General features: G+C 40.3%; 1 protein-coding gene and 1 long non-coding RNA gene across 2 annotated transcripts in view; both read left to right on the top strand.

The window, feature by feature from the left end:
* The first annotated feature begins 7,939 nt into the window (after positions 1–7,939).
* LOC148639351 (uncharacterized) overlaps positions 7,940–22,431 on the top strand; it is a 116,550-nt gene continuing 102,058 nt past the window's right edge. Inside the window, exons 1-2 of the mRNA XM_088622245.1 lie at positions 7,940–8,003; positions 10,080–10,894. Of these exons, the coding sequence (XP_088478371.1) occupies positions 10,115–10,894 (780 nt within the window). The 5' untranslated portion in view covers positions 7,940–8,003; positions 10,080–10,114. The remainder of the gene's footprint in view (positions 8,004–10,079; positions 10,895–22,431) is intronic.
* On the top strand, positions 10,904–12,412 carry LOC148639352 (uncharacterized). Its single transcript, XR_015930869.1, has 2 exons — positions 10,904–11,608; positions 12,013–12,412. It is a non-coding gene; the product is annotated as an uncharacterized LOC148639352 (long non-coding RNA).

Genomic DNA, 22,431 nt, shown 5'->3' on the forward strand with positions numbered 1-22,431 from the left:
TTAGGTGTGTGGGTTAACAGAAACCCATATTGTATGAAACATTCAGTTTTTCATTCAAGTTTTTTCTAACAATTGCATCCATGCTAGGACTACAGTAAACAACACTTTTTACTAAAGTAAATGATCTTGTTCATTAAACAAGACACATTGTTTTAAATGTATGCAATACGACGACACTAAAAACAACACTGAAACTTTTCATTGAAATACTGGACGAGATTGTGCATATTCAATGGATTTCTCCTGGTGCTTTTTTTCATCAGTCTTTTCATATTCTTGTTCTCTACTCAGGTGTCTCCTGTTCCTTTGGTGATGTCTGCTGTACACACATGGTATCATACACTTGAGCAAAGTGTGATACCACCGTTTGTTCTTCTCCTAAAATAAAGATGAACATTGACAAAAGTCAGAAGCACTCTTTTCTTTGACAGACGAACAAAACAATGCAAGAATAACCATACTCTCTGTTCCTTACTCATTTCTACCTGCCTGTTTGACCACTTTGTCTGCTTCAGTCAGGACAGGGTGCTGGGGCTGACTCTGAGCAATCTGAGAAGAGCTCTCTGTGATCTTCTCCCCTACAGTGGCTACATTGTACTCTGTTTGAAATCCAGGTATCGCCTCCGGTAAGTTCCTCGGTCCCTTTTGGGACTTGAAAGGGTAGAATCATTTTGTGACTACATTTCCTTGTCATGCACTGATATGTTCTGGTTTGTGTTCGATTACTGCAGGCGTTCAAGTACTTTCTTTTTGTTCTAGATTGGCAGTGTTTGAGATGATAGGAACTTGTCATATTCTCAACTTATTTCTCTATAAGACTCTGAATGCTCTGTAAACATACTATTTTAGCAATTCTTAGAGATCTGAAAGCAGTGTAACCTGTATCATTTTTTGTCTTGGTAGTAGTATTGCAGCTCCAACATCAGCACTTAAATAATGGTTTGTGATGTTATTTGTCCTTGGAGTTAGTATACTCCTGAGAAGTCAAGAGAAATCTTACGTAAGCATTAATTATGTTTCACTTTTGAAAGCAAAGTACGTGTCAAGTACTTTGAAGGCATTTGTTGATACTTTTAAGCACTTTCGTTGATTATTATTATCCTTCAATTAGTTATTACAAGTCCAACATTCTCTACATGATCTCACTCCATATTCAGAATGTGGGAATACAGTTGTTTTAAGGAAATGCCACTGAATAGATAGTAGCTGCACTCTACAAAGATGAATTTGCTAATTAATCAGTCAGGGACACAGCTTATACTTCAGTAGTCTTAGATCATGTAATGATGATTATTGTACTTTATAACTAGCAAAATCCCCATATCCTGTTCATTGCCCCTTTTTCAGTCATGTGGATTGACTTATGCCTGAAGTGGTTAATTCTCACCTTGACATCTCATAGAACAACTGAATCTCTACCAAGGGTGAGTGTGTCCTTCCTCTTAATGTCTAAAAGAAAAGGTTAAAATTCATTGAAGCAAAATGCAACAACCCAAAATGTTGGGGAGGTCGTTTCCACAGTTATTTCATATGACAGTGCTTGGAGTGAAACTACATGACCATGGTGAAGAAGTAAAAACACTTTATCTTGTTCCTCCTGACTGATGTCCTTATGCGTGTTTTGCACAGTTGAGCGTTTTGTGTCTTGTCGTCTGTGTAGGCAACAGCCCTCTTCCCTGGGATAGAACTAGATGATATTTAGACACGTTAATTTGACTTCTCCATTGCTCACATTGACGTGGATATGATTATAATGCTCTGTTTTGTGGGCTTCCCAAGAAAACAATAAATCCCTTACTACTTGTTCGAAATGCAGTAGCACAGATCCTAACAAATACAAGAAAGAGAATATCATTCCTGTTTTAAAAAAACTTCACTGGTCACCTGTATTATCTAGGATAAATTTGAAAGTTCTTTTACTTGTTTTTAAAGCTTTAAGCGACCTAGCACGTCTGTACCTTACTGAATGTCTGTCTTCATATGTTCCTATACGTGACCTGAGATCTGCACATACTGGCCGACTGTAAATACCACATGTGAAATGCAGAAAGAGTGGAGAGGCTGCTTTTTGTTTTTATGCTTCTAAATTATGAAACTCACTTCCACTTTTTATTAGGCAGTCAAACTCGGTACATTGTTTTAAAAAACATTTGAAAATGTTGCTTTTAGTTAAAGTGGTTCATTGTTCTTTCTATTTCTGTTTCTTTTTTTAGTTCTCTTTAATTGTTCTTATTTTATTTCGACTTTCCTAATTTTTATTTCTTCAATTGACATGTATGTTGCTTTACTGTATTGCTGTATTTTCCTTGACAACTGAAAGTATATCTCTCAATTTTAATATTTTATTTTTACGCTTGGTTTTTAAAGCACCAAAGCACTATTTGTATGAAAGGTGCTCTATAAATAAAGTTTATTATTATTCTTTTTAATATTATTATTATACTTTGTTACATTTTTGGTTAGGACAAAGCTTCTAGTAGAGGTGGCCTCTTTTACCCCGTTCCAAAAAATTGGAAAACTACCTTCAGAATACACTGACAATGACCATCTACTGTCTCCTCTAACTGTGTATTGTCATCATGCATATCTTGTGTATTATTTATTGTAGTTGGTTTTGTCATTCTGTAAAGAAGCCACCTTTCAAGGCACTATATAAAATAATGTTTGTTATTATTATTTACATTTTTCATCGTAAAATCTGGCGAAGAGTCTTAAGAGAATATCAAAGAACTCTTACCAAAGTTGCTCTTACCTTTCCATTCCAAGAAATGCCCTCAGCTCGGATTGCAGAGATTGACCTCTCTGTCTCAAATTCTGAGAAACATAGACTCGATTGAAAAATGACCATTTCCTAAGATTCACATAACATCACCAGTCAACATTTGCCACTTGACATTGAAGAATGATGTGAAGACGAGGGTTTGAATTTAATTCTTTCTGTAGGGGGTTTAGACTTCTAAGTCACAAGCTGGGGTTTATGGCAGGAAAGGGGATTAACTGATAAGGACTGCAGATGCAAGCTAGGAACCCCCCTGGGTGTAATCTTAAACTGACCATTTGTCCAGAACATCGTAAACTGGCCAAATACCATGAACCCCCCTCTTTACCATCAGACCAAGTGACGTCAGAAACGGAGAAGAAAACACTATATAACCCAAAAGTTTGTAACAGTACGGCTAACAATACTTCGGTTTTGTTGTTTCTTGCGGGAAACAAGACTTCGGCTTTATTGTTCCTTGCATGCAATAAACTCATTTGTTTTACTTCATCTCGGGATCAAGAACCTTATTTCTTCTGTTACAACAGTCCCCTACAAGTCTGATGTGCCCTACCGCTGAGCAATTTCCATATGAGAATAGCCAGAGTGGAAACCCTCAGCTGGTGCCCTGTGAACTGTGTCACAGGAAGTTTGCTGTAGAGAGGTTGGAGAAACACAGCAAGATCTGCAAGAAGCTTCAGAATTCAAAGAGGAAGGTTTTTGACTCTTTCAAGCACAGGGCCAAGGGAACAGAACTGGAGACATACATCCATAAGAAGAAGGTTAGACCGCCAATCGTGGTAAGGGCTATCCTTAAACTCTTTCCAAGCTTCCCTTGTTTTCTCCTATAGTCAGACTCAGCTTATAAATCAATGTAAACAATAAATAAGTGTTTTATGAAGTACTCTTCTGAAAAACTGCCGCAAAGGCACATTTGCCAGACAGAATAAATGGGTCTTAGTGACTTCTGAATTCTGTTGTAAAAATCTACATGAGATATCAAGCAAATAGCACTCACGGGAAACAAAACCATAACTAAATTGTACTCTCTACCCAATGACATGAGAGGTAGGCCCAGAAAGCTACGTTATTACTGTATTGATATTTTCTTGCCTTGTGGATGGTTTGCGACCAGACTGTGTACGCAGTGCTAGTCTGGACTTTTTCTGGAAGCTGTTTCATTGGTTTCATTTCCTGTTCCCAGCTGAGAAAGAACAACTGGAGGCAGAAGCACGAGGATTTCATTCAGAGCATCAAATAGGCCAGGGAGGTGCAGCAGGTGATCACGCAAGGAGGGAAGGTTGTGAACCTGCCCCAGCCCCCCGCGAATCCAAACCCCGACTACGTGCCCTGCCCTCACTGCGGCCGGCGCTTTGCCCCCAGGCCGGCACAGAGGCACATCCTCAAGTGTCAGCACATCAGGAGCCGCCCTCCTCCTCCTCCTCGCAGATGAAAACTGATGTGAAGAAGAGTAAAAGAGTCATGATCTTGGCTCACGACTCACGTCCTGCTTTTTCTTTTTAGAAATATATTTAGCACAGTTCATCCGTATGATGATAAAAAAAATGTTACCTTGTTTTAATAAAATGATTTTTTTTTGGTGGACTGGTGTTTGCGTAACTGTGGTTATTTCAGTTTTTTTCCCTTGCGAAAATGTGTGTCGACCGTGAAAATAAATTTCAAGCTGTTCTTATCATTCATACACCTTGACCTCCTAAAAATAATTGTTCAACCTGGAACGTACAATTAGCAGGCAATAGAACAGGTCACAGGTCAGCAAGGTAAAGTGTGATTGATTTTTTTAATTAAAGTTATTTGATTTAATTTAATTAATTTTCATAATATTTGAAATATGTTGGGATTAATGTGACTCAATATTATCTGCAGCTCTTACACTCCAGGCACCTGATAAAGTGGAACGCAGTGTCTTTGCCTTACATGGCGCTCAGCTCTTCCTCAATCCCAGCAGAAGCAGCAGCCTCCGGGTCCTGCCTCATGCACAGCTTAAAATGCAACACCGAGTAATACAACAAACAACAGGGAAAACCATTCACGATCAGACACATCCGTTGATTGCTGGCTCTCAGTAAAGGGACATTGCTGTGGTCCACGCATGAATCTGTTTTCTAAGTGCCTTATCCAATACAGTGTTGAGGCCAGTTTTCCCAGAAGCCATCTAAAGGGGAACACACAATAACTTGTAAAACCTCCAATTTACATCACAAAATAGACTACATTTCAAGGTTAAAGAATTACCATGTTCTGCGATTCAGAACGAGGCAGCAAAACTTCCTGTAATCTGATGTGGCCCTGTGACATTGTAAAGGAGCAGGCTTGTGAATACATCTCGTTTAATCCAATGGAAATATTGCTCTCAACTTTTTAACGTTTTTGCCAATAAATAATATTACATTGTTAACTCTGCATAAAGAACCTTGGAATGGAACGTTTTTTGCAGTGAAATGTTTGCTGCATAACCTATACCTTTTCTCTCCTACATCACATTGCATTAGTCATTACAGTGATTAGTGAGCAGGAAGGGGTGCATCACATCGCAATTTGTGTGGAACTTGAATGCGAATTTGTTACAACATGGCGTAACTTACAGTCCTTTCACAAAATTCATGATTTTGTGCTCAATTTTGAGTTTGTAACTGAAATTAAATAATTTTGTGTCTGCAAAATTGGGACTGTAGTTCCACCTTAACCTACTAGTACTGTATGTCTTTGGACTGTGGGAAGAAACTGGAGCACCTGGAAGAAATCCACACAAATGAAGGGAGAACATACAATTCCATCCAGACTGCACCCCAGGAATTGAACCCAGGACCCCAGCTCTGTGAACCACAGTGCCACCTCATTGCTATAGTCACTATAATTAATGTCAAAACTCATTTGCAAATGAGCAGCCTGGGATCCAAAAGGATCAAGACAAGGATCCAAACAAAGCACTATCCCAAAGCTTGGCTTTGTACAGTATATCATACAGGGCTTGATGCAGAAGGCAGATAATCTAAGTCCATGCAATAATTGCTAAGGGAAAGTGACTTGTTGCTGTGTTAGTGAAATGATTGTTCTGATGTACGGCTGATGTCCAAACTCTGAAAAAATGATTGTGTATGCAATCGCACTCCCGAGCTCCATTGGGTATGGTTAAAATAACTTTTTATAGTTCATCACATTCAAAGTGTGTGTACTTGATGAAAGTGTAACACGCATTTGGAGGAGTTATTCAGGATTTTCTTTCATTCAACTATTTCAAGACCCATTATTTTCAGATGTTGTAGTATACGTGAATAATGAAAGGCCTTCATATTACACAATGAAGGAATGACTTCACAGGTGTGAAGAATAAAAGATTCATTCAGCTCACTTTGGGGAGTTTCACAATGGCCCTCCTTATAGAAATGTGGGTTTGATTAAAGGAGTGAAGAAAAAGCACTGAATAATATTTGCTTCTGTAAACGTAATCATCTCAAAATATGGTTGAAGAAATGAAAGAAATTGAAGAAGGTTAAACATAATCCAAAACGTATAAGGTCAATTTAAGTACAACCAGAATTCTAGTGTTTATGCAATGCATCTGTGGGTTGATATGAAATACAGCCGTACTTAAACTAAATGAGGTTATCGAGAGCATATTCCGAGTACGGCTGTGGCCAGTTGTACTGTGAACTGCGAGGACAGTATCTTATCCTGAACTGGCTGTGCGAATACCGTCCTCTGCTGGCAGAAGGAATCGATTACAACGGCACTGTATTGGCGATTAGTCCTATTGCTAGAATATTGAAACAACAAGGAGTCCGCGGAGTCAAGCAATGCTGAATAAACAACTACCTGAAATTAAATAGGATTTTGAGTATTGATTACAAATAGGTGTGGAATTCTCATGTACAGTGGTATTCATGGATTCCTTACACAAGCAGCCGTTGTTATGATACTTTCGTAATCTGAATATAAATCTATCTACTTAAAACTGTAATTATTGAATAGATTAATGTCTTTGAAATGCTTCATTAACTGGGCAGTTTCCATGTTTGGAAATGTTTTTATTTTGATTGCTGATTGCTAGATACTGTATGTTTAATAGGCATGCTGTTAATATTTTCTACAAGAGCCAAATAAGACAGTTATGCTGTAGTAAGCGATACATAAGTTATATAACATAAGTTATATTTTGTTCTGAGGTCAATTTCAATCTCATACTAAATTACTGGTGTCCTTTTATCTGAGAAACACTACCTGATTGATCACCTGATGCCTAGAAATTAGCATGCACAGTAGATCAGCGTTTAGCATTGCTAGCTCACCTGGGGTGCTATCTGTATGGAGCTTGTATGTTCTCCCCATGTTTGCATGAGTTTGCTTTGGGTGCTCCGGCTTCCTCCCACAGTTCAAAGAACTACTGGTAGGTTAATTGGCTTCTGGGATAATTGGTGAGTGTCTGTGTCTTCCCTGCATTGGACTACCATCCAGTCCCAGGTATCTCCTGCTTATTACTTTCTGAGGCTCTGGCTCCCCCGTGCCCCGCGACCCCCTGACCCCCTGACCCTGAATTGGATGAAGCGGTTAGAAAATGGGTGGTTTCTGTTATGCTCTGGTCATGCTCTGCCATAGCAACAACTTGTAAAAAATGCAGATGCTAGGATTTAACTCAAAGAAGGAGCTCAGAGCACTGTGTTGGCATCACTGTACAGGTGTCTGGTTTGTTTTAGAACATGTGCTAAAATCTTATTTACTAACTTCTAGACTTTTTACCCCCCATATCAGCCTGCAGGTGCACAGTGGTCTGTGGACACCCTCCTTGCTCTGTCGTAAAACAGGAAATAAAAAGCAACTGGTTTTGACTTTAATGCACTGAGACTGTGGAACTCACAGAACTCTCTTGTCAGAAAGGCAGCTTCTAACAGCTTTTAAGTGAAGACTAAGAACACTTTTCTATTTTATTAAAATAGATTATATATGTTTTGTTTAAATATATGTTATAAATGTTAAAACGACAGCTCGTATAAGCTTGTATTTTTACCTTTCGATCATTTTTATAATTGCTTTGAGTTGCTTTTACCATGATAAACAGTACAAAATATGAGGTGTTGAACTTGTCTAAAGTTTTAAAGCGCTTTATGATGTAAAGTGTGATGACAGTCCTTGGCGGTCTATGTAACAATTCTTCTTGATGTAGGTCATCGGGCCAACAGTATATAAACATTACAGCTCAAGTGCTTTTGTATCTGAACGCTTTTAGGTAAGTAATTTAGCAGCTGCGGTATTAATAATGATATTAATGGCAAATTCAATTGCAGGTAAAATAAAAATGGCGGATAACTTTCTTTCTAGCTTCGTGAAGCGGTCGCGCCATATTATACATATATACCATAATAAGAAACATAATATGTACAGTAGAATTTTTCACTTTAAGCTGGCATTATCCAGAACTGGGTCAGGGCCCGGACCCGGACCGTGCAGTGTGGTCCGTCGGCCTTCTAAAGATGTTTAGGAGATCGAGGCGCCCTTGGATTTGATTAGAAACTTGCATAATTTCTTAACTTGACCCCATTATCTTAAAAAAAAAACGGCCAGGCCCAGACCAAAGCATGAAGGCTGCCAGGATCGGGGGACTCTCATTTTTGGTCACAGCATACAGTAGTAGATCAGTAACCTCTGTTTATCGTGATAACCTTTAATTATTTTCCAGTACTTTTTCAAATGATAAAACACATTGTCTCGCCAGTTTTGCTAAACATACGGTTTTAGTGTTTACGCATAAATTTGTAAGCCGTAGGTTTAAATCTCGTGTTCTTATTTTCTGCATTTTCATCGTAAGGGAAGGCGCTCGTTTGCGATTTACGCGCTGAATATTGTAAGCAGAGGAGCCTTAAGGCACAGCCTCGTCTTAACACCATCGTTTGCATTGTCATTGTCATCCAGAAAAGCAGTCGTAAGAAAATGAATCTGTGGCGGCTCCGAACATTAAAAAAACTATATCTAGACTGCAAATACATCCCAATCTTACTATCAACACGTTTTAAGAGCCCTCTCCTTTCCACCGGTATACAAGCTAAGAGAGAAATATTGGAAATCCCATCTGAAGTAGCCCTCGTCTCACCTTCGGAGCTGTGAGCGATGGGGATCATAATTAAAAGGGGTACAGTTACTTTGAAAATGTGTATGTGATACTTAAATTTAAATAAAATAAAAAGATAAATTATATAACACAGACTGCTATCTATGTCCATGTGTTTAAGACGTATGAATCGTTTTTTAAACAGGCACACCCCTTCTCACAAATCCAACTGGAGTCTCAGTCCGTCGTCGCGATGAATTAGGAGCTCAGATGTAGGCTAAGTGATTGCAATTTACTTATTTAAAAGAACCACTTCAAATCAAAAGGGAGACATTTTGTAATGGTAGTTATCGTATTATACAGTATACGTAATTGTAGATATACAGTACATAAAGGGTATGAATAGGTGTGAGCTTTTACTGTATATTTAATATTTTATCTGACCCATTTGTAGAAACCGCCTACTCAGATTTAGTAAAGTGGTCTGCCACCATAAAGACAGAAAAATATAATGACACCCTGTTACATTAACTGTAAAATAAACGCCGTAACTGCGGCCATATGAAATTGTGGATAAAGAATATACAAACATCCTAAGGAGCTCTATGACATATGAGCGTCGTAATAATGGTTGGTGACCTGACGTAACAGTGCTCCCTGAATTACGTGATCTGTATATACCCAAATACAGATATATCACATAGGGAGATGCAGTCAAACATTGCATTGCTATCGTCGTGGTGAACTATTTCTCCGCTGTTTAAAACTTGTTTGGTAAGTGTCATCAAATATGCTTGTCAATTTGTAGCGAAATCGATATACTGTATCATAATCCTTCAGCTATCTATAATGTAGTGAAACGGCTAATTAATATTGATAAATTCCCTTATTCACAGTGACTTTTGCTCAAACCCCTGTTGCATAATGGGTTAATTTTATATAAAAAACATTTATATCATAGATATAATACAAGCTTTGAAATGAAATAGCACATTTCCAGGTTTCAGTTAAACATTTTTAAAAAAGCTCATGACTTTAAGCTTTCTGAACATTGAGAATGTTATTTGGGAAACAAATGTTTATTATAATGTTTATGTTTAGGATCTGTCTCCTACTGAGTCAGCATGCAGCATTCAACACCATTAGGTTTAATATGAAAAAGTTGTGTATTTCCTGAATTGTTTTTTTTATTCTTTTCTATTAGACCATCCTAGACTGTGCAGGATATCATTTATTTGCCATTTTTGCCTTTTCCAGATACCTGGGAAACAAAGCTCATATCTCATTTGCCAATGGAGCCCAGTCCTAAGCCTGGTGCTCTGTCCCCCTCCCCGAAGGACACAGACTCGAATCGACCCGCGCCCTTAAGGCGACAGGATCTGATCTCCACGTACTGCCCGCCTCCCAAGATACAGCTTCTGAAGGACACCTTCCAAGAGAAACTGATGCAGGAAAAGGAGAAAAAAATGATCACCATGTACAATCGGCGGCAGGAGGCAGCTCTACAGAAGATGAGAAAATCTTTCCAATATGTCAAATACGCTGCGGAGAAGAAGACGGGGAACAGCTATCGCTTCCAAGCCCAACAGGGCCCCGAGAAGAACATTGTGGGGTATGATCGGTCTTACCCCCTGAAGCCTATGGGTAACAGGAAAGTCTCCGGCCCTGGTGAGGTTCGGGCTGTGGACCGCCCGGAAACACAGAGTGATTCCTTGTTTGCCCCCACCCCGCCTCAGGATGGTCATGAGAGGCCCTGCGAGAGGCCGGGCAGGAGGGGCTCAAAAGTACGCAAACCTAAGGACAGGACTGTCCTCCCCATGGAGGCGACCCCTCCAGGGCAATGCCCTTCTCATGCCAATGGGAAGGAGCCCTTTCAGTTGCAAGAGGAGCTACGAAAAGTGGCCGAGGCAGAGGCCGCGCTGAAGGAGGAGCATCGCCGGAGGGAGGCCAGCCTGCAGAATGAGATGCGCCGGAAGGAGGCCATGATGAAGGACGAGATTCGCCAGAAGGAGGCCATGATGCAGGCGAAGCTCTTCAGAGCTCAGGAGGAGCTGAGGATGGTTCAGAGAGAGGTGGAAGACTCCAGAGAGGTGGCCGGAAGGGAAAATAGAGGACTCCTGACCCGAAGGAAGACACTCCAGGCGAGGCTGAGCGAGCTTCGCCACAGAGGACCGTGGGCCAACCACCGCTCTAAGGCCGTGCCTCTTCTGACCTGCAGAATGGAGAAGCAAAAAGCCTTCACTCCAAGGAAAGCCCTTCCTTTCAGAGGAGACAACCTTGATTATGGTTCTCCAATGGAAGATGGCGGATGCGCAGAATCGCACTTTCCCTCTGCGCTTTCCCATCAGGAGAGACGTCAAGTGAGCCCTTGCAGCCGTGGGCTAGAAGATGTCCCCTGTGGAAGGACAAAGTATCTCAAAAAAGCAAGGCTCCCTGAAAGCGACGTGTCAGCGGCACAGGCCGCGCAGGCCCACTTCAGAAATAACACCATATGTCTGGATGAACAAACTCTGTCAGTGGAAAACAGATATTTGTCCCCTACAAGTCTGATGTGCCCTACCGCTGAGCAATTTCCATATGAGAATAGCCAGAGTGGAAACCCTCAGCTGGTGCCCTGTGAACTGTGTCACAGGAAGTTTGCTGTAGAGAGGTTGGAGAAACACAGCAAGATGTGCAAGAAGCTTTAGAATTCAAAGAGGAAGGTTTTTGACACTTTCAAGCACAGGGCCAAGGGAACAGAACTGGAGACATACATCCATAAGAAGAAGGTTAAACCGCCAATCGTAGTAAGGGCTATCCTTAAACTGTTTCCAAGCTTCCCTTGATTTCTCCTAGAGTCAGATTCAGCTTATAAATCAATGTAAGTAATAAATAAGTGATTTATGAAGTACTCTTCTGAAAAACTGCAGCAAAGGCACATTTGCCAGACAGAATAAATGGGTCTTAGTGACTTCTGAATTCTGTTGTAAAAATCTACATGAGATATCAAGCAAATAGCACTCACAGGAAACAAAACCATAACTAAATTGTACTCTCTACCCAATGACCTGAAAGGTAGCCCCAGAAAGCTAAGTTATTACTGTATTGATATTTTCTTGCCTTGTGAATGGTTTGTGACCAGACTGTGTACGCAGTGCTAGTCTGGACTTTTTCTGGAAGCTGTTTTATTGGTTTCATTTCCTGTTCCCAGCTGAGAAAGAACAACTGGAGGCAGAAGCACGAGGATTTCATTCGGAGCATCAAACAGGCCAGGGAGGTGCAGCAGGTGATCACGCAAACAGGGAAGGTTGTGAACCTGCCCCAGCCCCCCGCGAATCCAAACCCCGACTACGTGCCCTGCCCTCACTGCGGCCGGCGCTTTGCCCCCAGGCCGGCACAGAGGCACATCCCCAAGTGTCAGCACATCAGGAGCCGCCCTCCTCCTCCTCCTCACAGATGAAAACTGATGTGAAGAAGAGCAAAAGAGTTATGATCTTGGCTCACGACTCACGTCCTGCTTTTTCTTTTTAGAAATATATTTAGCACAGTTCATCCGTTTGATGATAAAAAAAATGTTACCTTGTTTTAATAAAATGATTTTTTTTTGGGTGGACTGGTGTTTGCGTAACTGTGGTATTTTCAGTTTTTTTCCCTTGCGAAAATGTGTGTCGACCGTGAAAATAAATTTCAAGCTGTTCTTATCATTCATACACCTTGACCTCCTAAAAAAAATTTTTCAACCTGGAATGTACAATTAGCAGGCAATAGAACAGGTCACATTGGCCTTGGAACCATCAAAAAGTAGTATTCACACATTCTCGGCATCAATTTTCCTTAAAAACAACTGAAAAAGCAAGGTAAAGAGTGATTGATTTTTTTAATGAAAGTTATTTGATTTCATTTATTTAATTTTCATAATATTTGAAATATGTTGGGATTAATGTGACTCAATATTATCTGCAGGTCTTACACTCCAGGCACCTCATAAAGTGGAACGCAGTGTCTTTGCCTTACATGGCGCTCAGCTCTTCCTCAATCCCAGCAGAAGCAGCAGCCTCCGGGTCCTGCCTCATGCACAGCTTAAAATGCAACACCGAGTAATACAACAAACAACAGGGAAAACCATTCACGATCAGACACATCCGTTGATTGCTGGCTCTCAGTAAAGGGACATTGCTGTGGTCCACGCATGAATCTGTTTTCTAAGTGCCTTATCCAATACAGTGTTGAGGCCAGTTTTCCCAGAAGCCAATTAAAGGGGAACACACAATAACTTGTACAACCTCCAATTTACATCACAAAATAGACTACATTTCAAGGTTAAAGAATTACCATGTTCTGCGATTCAGAACGAGGCAGCAAAACTTCCTGTAATCTGATGTGGCCCTGTGACATTGTAAAGGAGCAGGCTTGTGAATACATCTCGTTTAATCCAATGGAAATATTGCTCTCAACTTTTTTACGTTTTTGCCAATAAATAATATTACATTGTTAACTCTGCATAAAGAACCTTGGAATGGAACGTTTTTGCAGTGAAATGTTTGCTGCATAACCTATACCTGTTCTCTCCTACATCACATTGCATTAGTCATTACAGTGATTAGTGAGTAGGAAAGGCTGCATCACATCGCAATTTGTGTGGAACTTGAATGCGAATTTGTTACAACATGGCGTAACTTACAGTACTTTCACAAAATTCATGATTTTGTGCTCAATTTTGAGTTTGTAAAGTTTTTCTATAATGTCAATGATTTTATTTTGTGACTGAAATTAAATAATTTTGTGTCTGCAAAATTGGGACTGTAGTTCCACCTTAACCTACTAGTACTGTATGTCTTTGGACTGTGGGTAGAAACTGGAGCACCTGGAAGAAATCCACACAAATGAAGGGAGAACATACAATTCCATCCAGACTGCACCCCAGGAATTGAACCCAGGACCCCAGCTCTATGAACCACAGTGCCACCTCATTGCTATAGTCACTATAATTAATGTCAAAACTCATTTGCAAATGAGCAGCCTGGGATCCAAAAGGATCAAGACAAGGATCCAAACAAAGCACTATCCCAAAGCTTGGCTTTGTACAGTATATCATACAGGGCTTGATGCAGAAGGCAGATAATCTAAGTCCATGCAATAATTGCTAAGGGAAAGTGACTTTGTGTTTTTGGAGGGAAGTCACTCAACATGGAGCTGTGTTAGTGAAATGATTGTTCTGATGTACGGCTGATGTCCAAACACTGAAAACATGATTGTGTATGCAATCGCACTCCCGAGCTCCATTGGGTATGGTTAAAATAACTTTTTATAGTTCATCACATTCAAAGTGTGTGTACCTGATGAAAGTGTAACACGCATTTGGAGGAGTTATTCAGGATTTTCTTTCATTCAACTATTTCAAGACCCATTATTTTCAGATGTTGTAGTATACGTGAATAATGAAAGGCCTTTATATTACACAATGAAGGAATGACTTCGCAGGTGTGAAGAATAAAAGATTAATTCAGCTCACTTTGGGGAGTTTCACAATGGCCCTCCTTATAGAAATGTGGGTTTGATTAAAGGAGTGAAGAAAAATAATAAGCACTGAATAATATTTGCTTCTGTAAACGTAATCATCTCAAAATATGGTTGAAGAAATTGAAGAAGGTTAAACATAATCCAAAACGTATAAGGTCAATTAAAGTACAACCAAAATTCTAGTGTTTATGCAATGCATCTGTGGGTTGATATGAAATATGGCCGTACTGCATTTCGAACAAGTTGTAAGGGATTTAGCCAGGAGAGGTATTCTCATTCACTCAGTAAGGTCTTTATTCATTTTGCAATATGGGAAAAACCCATCACCTGTCTGCGCAGAGAAGTGAAAGCTGATTCAAAAGTAAGCAGGGAGACCCCTTGTTTTATATCTTTTTTAAGCTGATGCAACACTTCAAGGACAGGCAAAGCAGTCATTTTCCATTCCTTATAGGTTTTTGCTTTAAGCAAAGAAGAGCAGTTATTCAAATGGTTTCTCACACTCCCTTCTTCAAGCAGCCGAGATAAACAGTATTAAAACATCCTGTGCCCTTGACAAGTTGGGTGCTATCACACTTTGTTCTAAGTATCCAGCTGCTTCTGCAGCACAGCTCTGTCCGTAAACAACATAGAATAAAACACTTTTTCTCAGTAACTTTTCATTACATTCCCTCCTTTTTATCCTTAAATGTGTTAATACCACAGAGTCCTCATAGGGGTCACCCTAGTCAGACAACAGCACAACAGCAAACACACTACAACAGGCATGAATAGCTTTAAGAAAAACAGTCCCCAAGACCCAAAAAATGATTTTAACCATGAAAAGAAGGGGAACTCATTGCCAATGCCCTGTTCTTGATTTACCCTGTTCTTAAGTTCTTTCAGCCGGTGTATTGCGAGGGTGAGGTGACCATGGTCATCATCACTAGCAGGGATATACAGATGCAGCCATTCAAAACAAGCGGGCGATACCGCATTATTTTGCGGTGTGCTTATCGCGGTGTAACACAAGTTACCATATTAATACCGTGTATTCTCGCATAGTACCGCATAATACCACATGTTCTAATGAATGACCTTGGACAAGCTGTAAACTCAAAGTATTGCCCTGGTCCACATTCTTTTTTTCATTGACCGTCTTTGTAAAAGTAACACCACAGCATTTCGTTGATCCAATCACGCATTTGTTTCCAATCATGCAAAGTACAGTCATTTTTGAGAATCTCCAATTCACCATGCCTTTTGCATGCTCATAAGAGATATTGATTTAGGAACATAAACATATTACTGTATGCAAACTGTACTGTATACAGTATGTATATGTATATTTAATGTCTTTACTGTGCCCGTTTAAGTATTAAATATTTATATGGAATTTTACCACTGAAGGGAAATCTTAGTAGCTGAGCATAAAAAGAATAGGAGCATAACGCGTGTGAAGGCCATAAACGATATTAATTTTGGAACATAAATATACAGTATTACAGTATGTAAACTGTATATGGCTGGTCTCGGTACAAAAATACACACCAGTATTCCATTTCTCCCTAAACAATATTAAGCATCGAAGTCTTTAACTAACATGTGAAATAACGTGTGTATAAAAAGTGGTAGTTTTAAGCTTTTCTGCAAATACGCTCAATACAGGAGCAAACAAGCATACTTTTAGAATTTGATTAATAGGGAATATAATATGGAATCGCATATCTAAAGAAATTAATAATGATATAATTCTATTCATGTGCTGAACTTGTAAGTGAGAGGTTGGCTGTTCAAATCCAGCCTGTGCCATGACTTTTCTTTTAACAAGCATTTCTTTGAAAAAATAAAATAGCAATATTATGGACAATTAATTGACTTTTTATATTTCTAAATATCACAACATGTTCGAATCTAAGTCATTTTTTAATAACAATGAATAGTCACCACGCATGCTTACACAGCTCCCTGGGTAAAGTATCACAAAGTCTTAGAGAACTTAACATTTTTATTATCAACAAATTGTAAATACGCTGTTTACATTGGGGTTATTAATATTTCACTTGAGTGTATGGGGGATTGTCAGCAGACCCCCCCCCTCTTAGACTGCGCAAACAATTTTTTTAATTTTTAGAAAGAAATGGCGGCTGTATGCTTTACAATATAAACATTTACTGTCAAACTTTAAATCAACAATTGATTTAAAGATGATCTGTCAAAGTGCAATGGAAAACAATATTGTTTTTGTTTTTGTTGTTTTTATCCCGTAAGGCACTTTGAGAAGCCACCTTTAAAGGCGCTATATAAAGGCACTGATTCCTATGGAATGTGTATTCTTTCTTCTTTTTTTCAGCATGGAATAAACCTATTACGTGATTTTAAGGTTTGTGTGAGAAGCCAGGGTATCAGCTTGTTCTCCCCACCGCCTCTCTCTGTGTACAGTAGAGCCTCCTGTCCTGACTGGTGGAGCTCATACAGCTGTGTCTGGAGGGGATCCAGGGTATCAGCGTCAACCCAAGGCTGGGCAGCTTGTTCCCCCCTCCCGCACCTCTCTCTGTACAGTTGAGGCTCCTGTCCTGACTGGTGGAGCTCATACAACTGTGTCTGGAGAGGATCCATGGTATCAGGGTCAACCCCATGGCTATGCAGCTTGTTTCCCCCCCTGCACCTCTCTGTGTACAGTAGAGCCTCCTGTCTTGACTGGTGGAGCTCATTCAGCTGTATCTGGAGAGGATCAAGCGGGGTATCAGCTTCAAACCCACGGCTGGGCAGCTTGTTCCCCCCTCCTGCCCCCCTCTGTGTACAGTAGAGCATTCCTTCATGACTGGTGGAGCTCATACAGCTGTGTCTCGAGAGGATCCAGGGTATCAGCTTCAACCCAATGGCTGGGTAGCTTGTTCCCCCCTCCCACCCCTCTCTGTGTACAGTAGAGCCTCCTTCCTGACTGGTGGAGCTCATACAGCTGTGTCTGGAGAGGATCCAGGGTATCAGCTTCAACCCCACGGCTTGCAACTTGTTCCCCTCTACCACCCCTCTGTGCGTACAGTAGAGCCTCTTGTCCTGACTGGTGGAGCTCATACAGCTGTATCTGGAGAGGGAGGGAGAGAGGGGTGCGGAACCAGGGAACTATTTACATGGAAAACGGGCGATCTCCCCAGCCCGTATGCCCCTTTCACTGTGTGGCAGCTGCAATAGTCAGCGGCCTACCTAAACCCCGCCCTGACCACTCCTGTCCTGCCCCTCACCGCACACCCCAGCCGGGTGTTCTTCAGCCGCCCCCCAGGGCGAATGCGCTACAATGCTAAAAATAAGATACACTCTGCAGACATTCACAACAGCGACTGTCAGAAGATAGGACACAGCAACTCAGACACCCATTGAATGGAAAGGGACACTTTAATGTTCTGTGCGGGTGGTACAGCACCCCACCGCGCCCGCGCGCCAGCAAAGAGAGAGATACACACCAGTTTTCATTGTCAAAAAGTAATTGTTTTTTACTTTTGTACAATTTGTTTTACATTCCTCTTGTTTAACAGGAATGTTTTGTTTCTGGACAGACTGTTAAACTAGGGGAAAGAGTGCCTTTGAAAGACGGGTTCCTTTCGCGAAGTCTGGAGACATTAGAAGCTTGCCACACCCGGACTGTTACACCAACGCATTAGCAAGTTAAAGCTATCCCATTGAGGAGCTGGGCGCAATAATTGTTTTGTTCCTTGATTTTCTGATCTGCAAGGCCATTTGAATTCTGTCTGGCAGTGCCAGATTGTGAAAAAATAAAAGTATTTAAATCATAAGATACAATCTACAGACATTCACAACATATACATATCTTAAAACATTTACATATCTTGTTAAATTATTACTTTAAATATGTACTTTAAGTTACTGAAACAGCCAGTTAATAAAATCGTTGCAATTTTGTTCTTGTTTGGAGGTGGGGATATTCTGACAACAATTGATTTAAAGACAATCGGTCAAAGTGAAATGAAATACAATATTACGCTGGGTAAACGTTCCGAGGTCAAATTCTTCCGTGATGGGGGTACCTTTAAAGGTCTAAGCCGGAAACCATCATTATGTCTAATTTTTGATTCTCTCTTCCAAACGAGAACAAAATTGCGACAATTTTATTAGCGGGCTGTTTCAGTAACTCAAAGTATTCATTTAAAGTAATAATTTAACAATAAATCCCGCACCCAGCAGAAGAATCCTACTCCGTTGGGCTGCTGAGCAAGGCCCTTAACCCCAACTGCTCCAGGGGCGCTGTACAATGGCTGACCCTGTACTCTGACCACAGGCTCTCTCCCTATCTCTTTCATCTGTGTGTCTGTGTATCTCATGGAGAGCAAGCTGGGGTATGCGAAAAGATAATTACTAATGCAAGAAATTGTAAAGGGTTAATAAAGTAATGTTGTTGTATATCTAAGCAAGTGTGCCTGCATCCCTCTTCTGCACTATAGGCATGGCTTTTATTCTGTTTGCTCCATTTCTAAAACTTTTTGCTCATGTGCATTTTTGTATTTTTTTACACCTCTAGCACTTTAACGTCCTGAATTTTCATTTGCCTTAATTTGTAGAATGAATTTGAGTTTTAGCCTTAAAAATCTTAAGTTTTCACTATCTTTTGTTTCTTGTCCTACAACTGTTATTATTGATCACCATGACTTCATTCAGCCTTTCCTGAACGTCTATGACAGGCAGAGAGATTGCTGTTTCTGGGGCGATCTTTTGCAGCTGACATTTCACTGTTTTAAACGAACAAGAAATTAGATTGCTCATAAATCACTTATTCTATATAAATACAGCGTAATTGCCCTCCGAAAATCCTCTTTTTCTTGTTCGTTTTAGAGACCTTGATTGAAACTGATTTTAGATGTCAGAAAGGATTTATTTTCTCTGTATTTCCTACATTGCTTTGTCGAGATTTTAACTTTATATTTAGGCTCAGATTTCAACTATAAATCGTACACTAATTAATAGCAGTAAATACTGATGTTTTGCTCCCTCTTACCACAAAAATATATATGTTTTGTAGCTGGGATGAACTTTATTTCGTACGCGTAGCTACTGCGATTTGGACACGAAGCGGTTAAAGATGGCGGCAAATCAGGCACCCAGAGAGGGGGGGGGCGTCTTCTCGCCTCCATAACTAAAATGCCAAATAGGAGTGGCTTAAGCGACATACACAGTCGTGTAACTGACAGTTTGAGGTAGCCTATCGTGTAAATTTCGCTTTGTTGCTGATAGGTTAAGCTTTCGAAACTCTGCCCCTGTTTTCGTTGGTTAAACGCAATGATCACAAGCACCACCATGGTAACTGGGATGTGTAGTTTTTAATTCCGTTTGAATTATAACTGTACGTACTGTCTTCATATTTGGCCAGGGCTTTAAAGAGAAGGCGCGCCAAAAAATGTCGGTGCCGTCGTCTCCGCTTTAAAGGTACAACCGTGCTGGAAGAATTTGACCTCGGAAGTTTGCCCAGCGCACTTCAAGTACTGCACCTTCTCACACGTGTAGCCAGCTGCGTTGAGCCGTGGTTATATGATGTCATCTTTTATTTTATTATTTTATTTTGTGAACTTCCCCCAGATGAGTTCCGTTTTTCTGTATGGAGTTGGCTTTGCGACAGCCCTTGGGGTTTGTGAAGGTGCCCCTGGGGTCACAGGCGGCTCGTTTCTCTGGGGAGCCCTCAGACGCGCTGTGGCCGCCAGTCGGGTGAGACGCCAGCGGCATTTTTAATTTTATTTTCATTACAGATTCGTGTGGCGACATTATATATATTATTTCTGTAGTAGTACAGTTGTGTGCCAGATGAATCGCGGTAATGCACGAAGGTGATGTTTAATGCCTCACACGGTGTTGACCCACATGTTGTGTTTTGCTGAGCAGGAGAGAGAGAGACATTCAGCGTGTGACGCCAACGGGTTTTCTGTTCTAGAGGCTCTGTCATCCGTTGTGTTATAATTGTTTTCTTTCTTATTTAGTATTTCAGGTGTGTCGATTTTATGAACCAAATGTTAACGTACAACACGGGAAAAGGTGCATTGTAGAGTAAGATAACGGATATCGGCTTGTATCGTGGAGAGGACGTATAATGTGCTGAAAGATGGGAAGAGAAAGGGGCGATTTCTGCGCGCATTCTAATCATTGTGATTGATTTGATATTGATCTGATATGTGTGGTCATGTGAATGTACATAGATGGTGGGTATGGTGTTAATAATATATGATATGATATAATTACTTGTATATATCATATATCATTCTTTCTATTTTTATATATGGCAATCCTTCTAGATATTATGATTCTGTTTCCCGAAAGCATCGTAGCGCTAAGAACATCGTAAACTCGCTCTTAAGCTCGATCGTTAATTGACGAGTGTTTCCCAAAACCCATCGTAACTGAAGTAGCACGTTAAATCCTTCGTCATCTACGTGCTCCCCGACCCGCTCGTTCATCACTAAGTGCTTCTTAAACTGGCCTCCTCCTGCCCACCCTGAGCGCCAGAGATCGCCAGACAGAGCACAGTCACTTCACGGCAGGGGCATCCTCTGGGAATACAGGACACTAAGAGTTTATATGAAGGACTTTGATATTGTGTTGTACTGTGTCAGAGGAAATTCGAAAAAAGAACATTTATTTATACAGTGATGAATTTATGAGTCATCTTGGGTATATTTCATATTCATTTTTATACTTGACTAGATGATATTATTTTCAGTATGAAATGCAGCAATGCATTATTTAAGTGAAATCATTGGGCCTAACATGTATTTATAATGTAGCGCCACGCAGGGCGCTTTAGTCCTGCGCACGCAAGGCGGGCTGAGAACAGCACCTGGGTTCTACCGGACTGTATAGCGGGACGGAGGCTGGGATACAGTCTCTTCCCTTCAGGTGTGTGTGTGTGTGTTAGTGAAGGTGCAGCGCTGTAACCCCTGTCCCTGTGTGTGTACCTTTCCCGATTCGAGTTAATAAATGTGTTGTTCAGCCCCAGTCCTGAGTCCCACGCCTGCTCCATTCCGTACCCAAACCCGCGGTCGATACCGCGTAGTTCAACACCGTTTGATGTTCTGTCGTGATTGTTGACTGTAAAGCTTAGATCTACTTGTTTTTAAATTTGATTATAGGTCCTGTATTTGTTGAGTGACACATGCCAAGCTTAGTAGTTAATGTTTCCATTGAGTTCCAGTACACCCAATAACTATAAATAACAGTTTTTTCTCATGAAATATTGATTCTTAACTATGGCAGCGCGCCAAAAAATATTGCTTTAAATCAAGGACGTCGTGCGGGACGCATACACTGTCCACGCAGTTAATCTTGGTTTTCTTTTACGGCATGTCAGTCATTTCTTTTCTTTGCTCTTAGAAACAATAAGGTCCCTTTTTGTGCCTATCTATATGCTTTTGCTTAAACTATGATGTCAAGTTTACTTCATATTCCTTTTCACAACTTTATTTCATCCCACTGAAGGACCAAAACCGACACCATATAATGAAAGAATTGTCAATCGATTGTTTACATACGTACATACGTACATCGTAAAGTTGCTTGAAAGTCTCTAAGATTAGTTGTTTTCGGGAAACTCACCCCTGTTCTTTATCCTTCTGCTCTCACTGTGTTTATTACCGCCATCTACTGTTTCCTCTAACTGTGTATTGTCATCATGCATATCTTGTGTATTATTTATTGTTGTTGGTTTTGTCATTCTATTAAGACGCCACCTTTCAAGGCGCTATATAAATTAATGTTTATTATTATTATTATTATTTATTTTTTTAAAGTTGTACATTCTGACGCCATGAGATTTTTAGATTTTGAGATTCTCATATTTTTGGCTTCTACAGCAAACAGTAACAATGCGCTTGAATGGTTCTGCAAAAGTTTAGCTGTATCTTTAAAGCCATCCTCATCTTTATCAGGTACAAAGAAAAGAAGGTAGGCCGGCTTCTGTTTGGAATGTTTTAGTTAGTTTTAATTTTTTAAACCCCAAGTAAACATATTTTGTGCCTTTCTCTGAACTTTTTTGCATTTCAGTTCAGTTGTTTTTAAGCTTATTTTACAGTTGCTAGGTTCCTGAACTGTGCAGTATTTCTTTTGGGTTTTGTGCAAATCATATTCTAACGGTTGG

Source organism: Lepisosteus platostomus, chromosome 27 (genome assembly GCF_059453375.1).
Source record: "Lepisosteus platostomus isolate fLepPlt1 chromosome 27, fLepPlt1.hap1, whole genome shotgun sequence".
In the NCBI taxonomy this organism is placed as follows: Eukaryota; Metazoa; Chordata; class Actinopteri; order Semionotiformes; family Lepisosteidae; genus Lepisosteus; species Lepisosteus platostomus.